The sequence below is a fragment of the Plectropomus leopardus genome, chromosome 5 (assembly GCF_008729295.1).
Source record: "Plectropomus leopardus isolate mb chromosome 5, YSFRI_Pleo_2.0, whole genome shotgun sequence".
NCBI classification, from domain to species: Eukaryota; Metazoa; Chordata; class Actinopteri; order Perciformes; family Serranidae; genus Plectropomus; species Plectropomus leopardus.
The window spans coordinates 3,449,113-3,461,202 of record NC_056467.1 but is presented as its reverse complement, the minus strand read 5'-3'; the positions used below and the strand labels follow the sequence as shown (position 1 = coordinate 3,461,202).

Sequence of the window (12,090 nt, the reverse complement as noted above, 5' to 3'; positions counted from 1 at the left end):
GGGAAAAGACGAGGGGCGGCAATCGCAGGGTAACTCAAGATACTATACTATAAAGATACTAGGCCCACAATAACGATAATATCATAATACATGGCCTTTGATAATGATATTATCAAGATACTTAGTACACAATAATGATAATATCACAATACTTGGCCCATAATAGTGACACTATCACAGTACTTGGCCAATGATAACGATACTATCATGATACTTGGCCCACGATAATGTTACTATCAAAATACTTGGCCCTTGATAACAATATGATCAAGATACTTGGCCCACCATAACTCTACTATCAGGATATTTGGGCCATGATAACATCAATATCACAATACTTGGCCCACGATAACAATACTATCACAATACTTGGCCCTTGATAATGATATTATCAAGATACTTGGCCCACCATAACTGTACTATCAGGATACTGGCCCACGATAACAATACTATTACAATACTTGGCCCATGAGACCAATACTATCACAATACTTGGCCCACTATAACACTACTATCACAATACTTGGCCCACTATAACAATACTATCACAATACTTGACCAAATATAACAATACTATCACAATATTTGGCCAAAAATAACAATACTATCTAGATACTTGGCCCACGATACTATGACGATATTGCGATTCTGAGATGACTGATACATTGATAGAGAATTAGTGTTAGATATGTCTCTATACCTGTGACTGAAGAGGGAAAAATACCCCTTAAAAGTCAAAAGGCAGCATGTGTATTTATTCTCTGCACTGAGGTGTCAGTTTCACACAATTTGACAACTGAGATGAAACAACACAAAACAAAGTGCATACTCTTAACATGTTGCCTCCTACACGCACTGACTGCAATTTTTTCACGTGAGGCCTCAATTCAATGTAAAATCGCCATAAACTGGCAAAACACCAAACTGCCAGGAAGCAGAATGATTCTAGAGTTGCTGCGTCGCTGCTGTAGAGGCGCCTGCTGTTTTAACAACTGTATTTCCACAATTAAAAGTGCATACTTCACTAGTTTATGAAACTGTGCAAGCCACTCTATCGTCAACAACTCAGTCCTGCAAATATTTCACAATAAAAAGCCTTGCATCATTAACTGATGTAATTCTGCCGACAGAAACGTTGTCAGAGGGCTTTTATTTTGAAACGTAGACAGGAAGGGTTGAGTAAAACAGATGTTTATTTAGTTCTTCGTGTCTGTGATGGGTATAGACATTGAAAGTGTGGTGAAAGGACATATGAAGTCAGTATGACTATTAAAACTCCATGTTCACTGTCGATTATTGATGAAAACTGCACGTCATGTGGACAAAATCTACAAGACTCGGTTTCTGTAGATGTGCCGCAGCTGAGCAGCAGCTGAGCAGCAGCTGAGCAGCGCTGCTCACGGAGACAGTGTGGCTACTCTAACCTGCTAACACGGGCGCCGAAAGAAAAATTAACAGATTCCCCGACGCACACACAGGCAGTGTAACCCGGGAGTAGACTTGGGAGGCAGGTCCGGGTTTGTTTTCCACCTTTTTTTGCTCTGTTTTTGTTTTTTCTCTATCTTCTTCCCCGTTTTCCTCTTCACTTTTACTCATGCATTTGAGAAGCACCACCTGAACCATAAAGTAGTGAGTCTGATAAGTTAAAAATGATAACGGGCTTAGTGTGTTCTCTGTTTTAATCTATGTTTCAATGAAAATATTGATATTTGGTGCCAGTTTATTGATAACGTCTCGCAAGAGGAAGTCCCACGATATATCGTAATATCGATATTTTGCCCCACCTCTAAATGGTAAATGGACTGTATTTGCTTTTCTAGTCTTATTGAGAATTCAGAGCGTTTGGACACTACATTGTCACATTCACCCATTCACACACACATTCACACAGTGGTGGCCGAGGCTACCGTACAAAGTGTCGCCTGCTACTCAGTAATCATTCACACACACTCACACTCCGATGACACAGCATCGGGAGCAATTCGGGGTTCGGTATCTTGCCCAAGGATACTTCGACATGTTGCCCAGAGGAGCCGGGGATCAAACCGCTGACCTTCAGATTAGAGAACAACCCGCTCTACCTCTGAGCCAGAAGAGACCGCAAGCCAATAAGGATGTTGTGGTCTAGACATGTGAACCTCTGACCCCAAAACTCTCCAAAACAAACACATATCTGTTACCTGTCGGAGCGTCTTGAGCATCTCTGTCGCCTCGTCCTGCTTCCCTTGCTTGGCCATCAGCATCATCTCCTGGATCATCCCGATGCGGCGCTGGTAGGGCGGCGGCGTCCCACCACGGTTCAGCCGGTCCCCGGACTTCAGCATGAGGGAGGCCAAGATGTCGCTCCTCTCCTTGGTGGGTGTTCGCTTCCAGCTGTGCTGAGGGCTGGCCCCCCCGGGCTCCTGGCCTTTGGTCTGCTTGGCCCCCATGGTGCTGCGTTAATGTGAACTGTGATGATAACAAGACCGGCCCCACCGAGCAGTCATGCAGAGGCAGGCTGACGTTTGAGAAGATTACCACATCTTTCTAAAAACCTGCAGTTTGATGTGTGGGGAGCAAAAAAAAACCTCCAAACTGCTCATGACAAATGTGCATAATCAACCCAGTTACTCAGAGCGAGTGATGGCCCAAGAGTTCAAAATAACACTCCAAAACATCCAAAAGTGGAACTAGTTTTCAGCTTTTGTAAACTTAATCCCAGAGTAGCTCAGGTCGGGAACAGGTCGCAGGATGCTGCCTGCAGCATGGCCGCAAAACACGGACACAGCAAAGTCAGGATGCAGGATACGACCGCCGCAGCCTCCTATCCCGGACACAACTTCACCACATCTCCAACACGGTTACCTTCGACCGCAGCGCTATTTTCTTCCCCCTTTCTCCCCTTATCCTCCGAAACAAACCCCGCAGGAGGAGGAGGAAACGAGGTGGTGCATGAAGCAGGGCATGGCAATGTTTACGTCTCGTGAAAGCTCACCACAGACCGTCTGCTCCTCGCGCTGCTTCTGTCCTTCCTCTCCGCTGCTGGAAGTCAAACACGAGCTCCGACAAACCCGCGTCCTTCTCCAAGGTGGATTTTTCCGCCTCCGCTCCGGAGCAGGAAGCGGCCGCAGCGGCGTCCGGGCTGCAGCGGCGTCCGGGCTGCAGCTCCGCGGCTCGTCAGGAGGGCAGAGGCTGTGAGGTGTTCCCTGACTGGGACTGAATTATGTATTGCACCCTCTGCTCAAGTGAATGGGGGCGCGCAGCGAGTGCACGTGAGTCCACCCGCCTCGCAGAGTGATGGAGGGAAGGGCGGGAGGAGCACGAGCACTGCGCACGGCCAAGTTTGCAGTTTGTTAGCTCGCGGACACTTCATCTTCTGTGGGAAGGCGAGGAGGTGCCAGTTCCCATAATTTAATGTGTCAGTTTAATGTTTCGTGGCTCCTTTCCACACACACATGTATCTGGTCATGATGAGTCATACCTATTAATATTCTGCATGTTTTTTTCTGTATAAAATCATATACACTGTCAAATCTAGCAAGTTGATTATATATTTTTTAAATTGTGTTACAGAAAAAAATTACAAACTTTGCAAGAGATATATCTCAAATTGCAAATTGCAAATATAAAATAAAATGAAATAAAAATTAGCTTTTAAAAAGGGTGAGAATTTAAATAGGGAAAACATCTATTTAAAAAAAACATATTTATCACAATTATAATTACAAATTTAAAATTATTCTATAGAAAAAAAATACACTTATATTTTTTAATTTTCTGCACTTTTTTCCAGGTCATTTTTGTTTACTTTATATCTATATGTTAGGTTTACTTCAATATCAATATTAGTATACTTCAATCAGTTACTTAAGATTATGTACAAGCTTGCCCAAATGTTTATTGTATCCTAAAAAAATACCTTTTTTGTCCAGTAAAAAGAGTTAGATGATCTCAGTTATTTTTGAGATTTTACAGTGCAGTCAGAAAAATAGATTCAGATTTTAAGACTTCTGAAAGATTGATTTAAGACATTTTGATACTAAATAAGGCCTTATTTTGAAATGAATGAATTTAATGCCTTTCAGGACTTTTTAAGGGATCCGTGGGAATCCTGCATACTTATTTTCTATTTTTCTTTTGTTCGCATTTTCTTAAACATGTTAACAAAACAGAACCTGCAGATCTCCTAACGTCATCACCGGCAAAATCCTCTTTTTGATGATCAATTTAAGTCACTCACAAAGATCAAGGTTATTTCACTTGTCATTTTTAATTTGCAACAACTTCAGAACATTAAGTACATACAGCTAAATTTTAAGTAAACCTAAAAATTAGAAATAAACATAAATAAGAATTAATAGTTATATTTACTTTACTTTTTCAAGGAAATTGGTTCCCAAAATTATTTTAAGTGAGATCAACTTTTCAGATTCTCAAGTGTAGGTGACTGTCAAACTATACATTTACATACAGATATAAAGAAATCTACAATATAAGGGACTGTTTGTTATTTATGAGGGCAGGAGGTAATTTTCTTTGACATCTTTTACTAATTTCATGCAACTCAAGATAAATCAAACAAACATGCCCAGCTTTTAATGGGTTAAATGGCTTTATAGGGTTATGGGAGGGTTCTGGGGGTATTTAAGTACAAAATAAAACCATTTAATGTTGAAGTTGCTTCCCTTTGCCATATCAAAAACATACCTCCCTTCCCAGTTCATTAAAAAATCATTTAAACCAACCCCCTCCCCTCTCATAAATAATGAACAGTCCCTAAGTTTAAAAAAAATGCAAATATTATTTCTAGTTGGCGTCAATGAAACATGCATATGGAAAATGCTATTTTATACAGGAGATAAACTTGAGTTATTTCCATGTTATCAGTATTCAGTGCAGTAAATGTGATCACATGGTCCATGACAGGAGTTATCTGCACGACAGTGACCGCGGGGCGGACTGCACTGACCTCTGGTGGTGGCTGTTTGGATTTCATAAACTAATAACTTCATAATACAACAGCTGTAATTTGTTGTAGCAGTAGTTAGAGGAAGTAGATATACTGTATAATACTAATACACATTCAATGTACAGAGAATAAAATCTGCCACCTGCCTTTTATGTTTGATTGATGCAGATTTCTTGCTTTTTTTGTCTTGCCTTTATTGATTTTATTTATTCTGTATGGTTTTACTGACTGTAATTGACAATGTTTTTAGTGAAAAGTGCTCTTTAAATAAATTATTACCTTTGATTAAAGCTCATTCAACAGATGAAACACTACTTTCCATGTGCAGACAACACCTCTAATGAGCATGTTTGAGACTGACCGCTGCATTCATTAAAACTGAAAATTTAAGACAAGAAATGTCAAGATGTGCTTTTTAAAAGGTATTATTTATTTGTTTTTGCCTTTAATTACATCTCTATTTACAGTAGTTTTTCAACCATCAAAGTTGCTTCAAATCACTTTTCCTTATCAAAACAAATGTTAGTTTCTTTCTTCACTTCACCAGAGAGAATTTCTTGCCCGCCTCACGACTTTTTTGCGTTACAGAGCTTCTAAAGTCAAACAGTCAGCCTTAACGAACAACATCCGGCGTGTGTGTACGGGATGAAGACTTCATTCTGGTTTTTACAGAGAAGAAATACACACACACTCACACACTCGCACACACACACGCTCCTCTCCTGTTATCCACAACACTGGCTGCGAACAGCCATGTTTAAGTACATTATGGTGTGCTGCATCTGTTATTCAAAGACGACTCAGACCCGACTCTCACCTCCTCTCCAGCAAAGGAGGGATTCTTTTTTTGGCTGTCAACACATAAACGTCACTGCTTATGAAAAATCTCCATCCCCGCCCCCCTGACTTTTTTAGTTTGATCTTTCACAACTCTGAAGCACAGTGGATGGAATTAAGTTTTTAAAGCACTGATCAAAAAAATAACTAAAATTATGTACAAATATAATTACAGAATTAACTCCCTACCAAAATGATAACTGTGGCAGCTTTCTGTTTTTATGGGTCACATTATCCCTTAAATAGAGCTCAGTGTGAAGTGAAGTTGTGACCATTGATTTAAGGGTTAAATACATCTACATCCGGAAGTCTCTGTGGCTGCTTTCTTGGCAGTTATGAACTCAAAAAAGCTCTCCACACAAATCTGTAACAGGTTCATCAAAATGATTACTCAAATGAAGGAATAAAGAGTATTTTTGACTCAGTGCAGCTGAATCGATCATATAGAAATGTAGAGAATATGGCGCAGATGTTTATCTGCCTCAGGTAAGCCATCCTTAAAAAACAAAACAAAAAAACACAAAAACAAGAAAAAAACGGTTTGACGGCTTGTCCATGTGACAAAGGGACAAATGAGAGACCGCCAAGAGACCTGAGGCTTTATTCTAAGACGTTCAAACCTGATAGATCTCTCTGCACAGACTAAGTTAGACTGTAGAAGGGGAGTTTAAATTTGACTGTTTGATATATATATTTTAACTGAAAATTCATTTTTGGAGATTTGATTTGAAGATTTAAAGATTAAAGGTCCAGTGTGTAGGATTTAGGGACATCTAGTGGCGAGGCTGCAGACTGCAACCAACTGAAACTTCTCCCGTGTGCAAAGCTACAGCGGCCAAATCAAAAACACAAATGGCCCAAACTAGAGCCAGCACTTCGATTGTCCGTTCTGGGCTACCGTAGAAACACGTGGCAGACTCCGTGGAAGAGCTCTGATTGTGGATATAAACTGCTCATCTAAGGAAATGAAACACAGTTGTAACTTTCAGGTGATAATATACTAATAAAAACATAGTTATCAGGGTTTACGCTAGCAGACATATGCCAGCTTTTCTGCAGATATTATGTGTTATTTTCCTGCATATCAAAATATCAACAGCCAAAATGTCTGACTGGAAATATGCCAAATAAATAAATAAATTAATAGCATATTAAATAACCTAACATTGTGTGACCTATAAGATAAGGTGCCAAAACAACTTCGGTATAAACGTGTATTATGCAGATCAGATTTTAATTACAGGAGGATCTGTTTATCCACTGAAGCCGTGCAGAGAGGGTCCGTGCCTCTTCAGAGTGTACGCTGCATCAGCGGCAGTCGTGGTCTTGTCTTAGTGTGCTCGGTGTAGTTTGGTGACGTCGTAGCATCACGTTTTCCACGGAAACCTCAAACACATCGCCGGTCTGCTTATAGATTAGACCGGAGATCTGCTTTATCAAAGCGAGCCAGACTGTGGACAGTGAGCTTGTTATTTATGGTGACGCCATTTAAATGTAAGCTGTTATATGTAAACGCCGTCATATGGCTATTTAAAACATACCTCCAGTACATTTTCACTATGGCCATGCTGGTCGTCAAAAAATCTAGCGTAAACCCTGATATAGTTGGGAATATTTTATTCCATTTCTGTCGATATATGCCCCTTAGACCTAAACACTGGACCTTGAAGGAGTCTTTTTCTGCTCATCAGCGTCAGTCACTCCTAATTCCCTCCACTGTGCTTCAGTGCTGTAAAACACTGCAACTTCAGCACTAAAAACAGCCCAGAATTCAGTCTGATTTCCCTCTCGCAGAGGTCTGACGTAACTAAACTGCAACAGAGCAGTATTATAATTAAAAAACAATGACAGGAAAATAGGGTCCGGCATAAAAGTCATAGGTCCTGTTTACATAAAGGAGGTTGTAACGTGTACTTTAAGTGATGGCTTACTTGTTGACTTCAGTATTCAGTATGAAGCTCAGCTGGAGCTGCTGCTCGGTCCACGTCCCCGCAGCTCAGCAGGGAATACTCTCGCTATAAAAACAACCAGCTCAATATTTCAGCTGCTGGATGCACAACACATCCAGCTCAGCTTGGCAACACTGACTCCTCTTCCCAACCTCCCTTCCACTTGACCGTGCGTGTCTCCTCCAACACAACATGGAGCGAAGACGCGCAGACGCCAATCATTTCACTAACCTATATGATTCAATCAGTGATATATTGCAGTTGACTACTCACAGATGATCTAGAAGATGCAATATTTTCCCTTTGCATAACCCGCGTTACTCTTATGCTGAAGACTGAGGCAATGTTACAGAGGGAGGGCAATTCTAAAGAACCAGGACCAGGACTGACAACGTGTCCGGGGCCTCACAGGTGGGAGGCGACTACTCGCAGTTAGAACGTGTAGCCAGCCGGCGGCGCTTTGTCGTCTTTGTTGCTCTCCAGGGAGAAAGGAGGAATGCGAACGTCAAAGTGGGAGCCATCAGTCCTCTCAATACGAAACGTCCCCCTAAACACAAATAACAGCATTAGTACATAAGTACATAAAGTACAAGCCTTTACAAGATGTACTAAAGAGTAGAATATGTAGCAGTGATGTGATTTGTGTGACAATGAACTGATGTGAGAATGAGCAGACTCACCACATGTGACCACTGGGGGCTTGTAGGGACACATGGCTGCTGTACTGAAAGGCTGGCTGCTCTTTGGATAACACGGGCTCCTGCCACAGCACACACACATGTAAAACATTTCAATTGCATAAATATAATACAGTATACTGCATTAGAATAGTAGAATTTGTATATGCTGTACAGTTAGGGCTGGGCAATAAGGAGAATATCAAATATCACAATATTTTTAACCAAATACCTCAATATTGATATTGCATTGATTTTGTACAGTTGGTGCTTTCTTTAAATTTTTACACGAGTTTGATAAAAAGTCATCGGTGATGTTGACATAAGAATAAAGTCTGGTTCACAACGGATGCAGAAGCACCCCGGTATGTTGATTGACACGCCGCAGCTGCCCGTCAGAAGTCACCTGGCCGCACAGAGAGCTCTGTCTCTGCTTGCTTCTGTGTCTCTTTCTGTGTGTCTGCTCATCTCTCTCCCTTTCTGTTTAGACACAACTAAAAAACATTGTGGAAGCACTTGATGCATATTTTATCATTTATCATGATCAGATCATTTTATAACATCTAATATATGACACAGATTCACTCGCTGCACGCAGAAATAATAGACCAGATGCCAAAAATCTGCAGTTTGGTAAGCCTGCCACGCAGCTCAGGGTTGCGGCCCATCATGTGTGAACGGTCTGATGGCTTAATATGGGCGCCGAAAACAAACGGCCGGTGCTCCATGGAAAATCAGCATGCTTCATGGCATGCACCAAAATCAGTTTTCAGTGTGAACCCGATGTTACTTAATGACAAAAAATAATACAGCTGCTAGAACAGTCTGGTACATTAAGAAAACAGCATCACTTCACCGTGATGCAGCCTTTTAAACAAGAAAAAGACAACACTTACAATATTTCAATATCCAAAATCTAAGATAATTTATATATTATATAATTTTATTATTTATTGTATTTATAAAAAGCCCTAATGAGTCAGGGTTTGCATAAATATTGTTATGTGATCTTTGCATTTGTGATGGTCATGCTGTGCTGCAACACACCAGACACACCAGTATATGTGTATCACAGCTGTAACCACTGCTGTGTCCTAAAACCAGACTACTTACTGGTTTACGCAGGTTTTGAATATGTATTGTGTTTATATTGAAAAAGTAACAAAATAAAGTATACTTAAACCAGGTAGAAATCGTACAAAATATGGCTGATTGCTAAGTGTGTTTTTGATGCACACTCGTCTTGTTATGTAATGCAAAAAGCAAATGGAGGAGTTGCTCCCAGCTAAGAATTTCTTTTAAAATAAATTATGGATGGTTGTCTAAAAAAAACTTGCAAAAAGTAGAATGACTTTGAGACACAGCCAACAACTGTTTAACAGTATTTGTAATGTGTTCTGTAACTTCTGTGGTACTCAAAGACAGTAAAAAAGGAGTGAAAATATATAGTTTACTGGGTAAAACTGACATCATCTCCAGATGGTGGAAGTTTTGGATACTGAATGTGGGTGAGTGTGTGCGGTGTACTAACCCTGCCTACGACTCCTCGCCCTCGCACCGTCTCCAGGGTTCCTGACAGGCTGAAGATCCTCCAGTGCCTCTCTCTCAGCTGAACCACCTCGTTGCCCATGTTCTCCAGACGGATACAGTACCGCCACTGCAGGAAGACAACGCGCACAAACATGTTAATACACTGAGTCTGCTGGCACAGGCGGGGTTAATAACTACCATGAAATACAGCGGTGCCTGGTGTGTAGCTGGTGTTAATTTCCCACTGTGACTGTCCACATGATGTTCCCCACAGTAAGAAAAATCAGCTACTCACCCAGTAAACATGGGAGTTCTGGGCCTCCTGAGAACAAAGACGGAAATCTATTAACATTTACAGAAGCAACCAAAACAGAAAATGGCTCAGAGAAGCCAGGGTTTTGATTGGCAGACCCAAAATAACATCAATGCAAAGCATGTTTAAAGACGATCCAGCTGCAGCTTCATATTTGGGTAAATTAATGCCGGTTCTATGCATGAAGAGCTGCAGTTACCCTCATGCCCATGTAGAAGGGGATGACGGTGACTCGGATGTTCTCAGTGGTCTCCCTGTGGACGTCTGAGAGCTCCAGCCAGGGGTGGTTCTTCTCCTGCCACGCCTTCAGGGTGTCTCTGGCTGTGAACGGAGGAGCTGCGGAGGAAGACAAAGAACACGAATATTTACTGACAGTTTTCTAATATTTCTGCAAAGTCACCAGTTAATGTCAACGGTCATTTCTGAACTAGAGATGCAGCTTCATTCGACTTGTTGTATATCAAAGAAAAACCTTCTCTCGTGGATCTGGTGGATAGTGAGACTGCTTATTAAAAACGAACTATAGTAACCACGTCGTAGATGTATGTCTCCGTGAACCAGTCAAGCTACAGTCGCAGTTTAGACCCATGTCTGTCAAGACTGATATGCAGCCATGATGATTATAAATGCTTCAGATATGGACTTTGCTGAAAAGATGCTCGTACTCAAAAGTGAAAGTGAAAGTAGAAAGTGTTTTTGTAGAACATTTTGATGTCATAGTTTGGCTCTAAAATGTCATAATTTTATTCTATTACACATTTGTGTGAAATTTTGTCATACTAAGCGTATAAATTCTCGAGTAATGACCAAGAATGACCCAGAGTTGACCAATGAAATCAAATCAGTTGATAATTCACTCAAATTGGACATTTGTGCAAAATTTGAGGAAATTTCCTTAAGACGTTAACGAAAATGAGACAAACGTCCGGATGGATAGACATACGAAACCCAAAAATGTCTCCAGCATGATGGCATAAAAAGTTAAACATTCAACTACTTAACCAACCACTATTATTCAATGTTAAAATACAGAAATGAATAACACCTAAACTTACACTGACTGCACAGAATATTATTATTTACTATTCATGATACCAGATACTAGAATAAAATACTGTTAAGACTATACATAATAATAATACTAGTGCAGGGAGTAATATGTTCATGAGAATTATATTAGAAACATAGATATTAACGTTGAAAACTGCAGTAAACAGTGTAGCAGAGGGTTTACATTTGGCAGGGTTGTACATGAGGAAGCGCTCAAACAGCTCGTGCTGGATGGGGATCTGCTCTGTGGAGTTATAGGGCAGGATGTCTTCATGGCTCACGTAGTCCAGACCTGAAGGACAGAAACACAAACTTACGGTCACATGGGGATGAGACAGAGAGCACTTATAACCCCCTAAAACGGGAAGTTTTGGATACTATGGGAGTTAAACTGGTGACTAGGATCACTGTGGTCAAGCATCTTCACTTATTTATCATGAATTTTCATTAAAAACTGTTAGAAATTGTATATATAGGGTCCATCTCTGATGGTATGCAGCCAACTTGTCCAGTCTGCGTACCTGGGATGGCGTACAGGGCTCTGCTGTCGTCATGGTTGGCCAGAAACGTCACTGCCTCCGTCTGAGACCTCTGAGACTGTCAAACACAAACCAACAGTCTCACACTGGTGACTCACTTACTAATGAACAACCATAGCTAGATTTCACCACAGTGACGGCTTAGTCTCCCAGCAGCTTCTCCAGTCACCACACAACATGTCCACACAGTCAAAATATACTTACAGGGTGTCTAAAAGAGTGCTCAACGTCAGTTTAATCACCAAAC

The 12,090-nt window shown here is 40.9% G+C and overlaps 2 protein-coding genes across 2 annotated transcripts in view; both read right to left on the bottom strand.

Moving 5' to 3' along the window:
- Nucleotides 1-2,429, bottom strand: part of lrrc75a (leucine rich repeat containing 75A) — a 51,214-nt gene extending 48,785 nt beyond the window's left edge. Inside the window, exon 1 of the mRNA XM_042487240.1 lies at nt 2,181-2,429. Coding sequence (XP_042343174.1) covers nt 2,181-2,429 — 249 coding nt within the window. The remainder of the gene's footprint in view (nt 1-2,180) is intronic.
- Nucleotides 2,430-5,357: 2,928 nt separating this feature from the next.
- On the bottom strand, nt 5,358-11,904 carry poldip2 (polymerase (DNA-directed), delta interacting protein 2; the record flags this gene model as incomplete). The annotated part of the gene is made up of 7 exons (XM_042486692.1): nt 5,358-8,281; nt 8,415-8,494; nt 9,943-10,068; nt 10,237-10,263; nt 10,454-10,590; nt 11,489-11,596; nt 11,826-11,904. Coding segments are annotated over 7 exons (672 nt in total), but the record flags the coding sequence as incomplete, so codon positions are not given.
- Nucleotides 11,905-12,090: the final 186 nt, after the last annotated feature.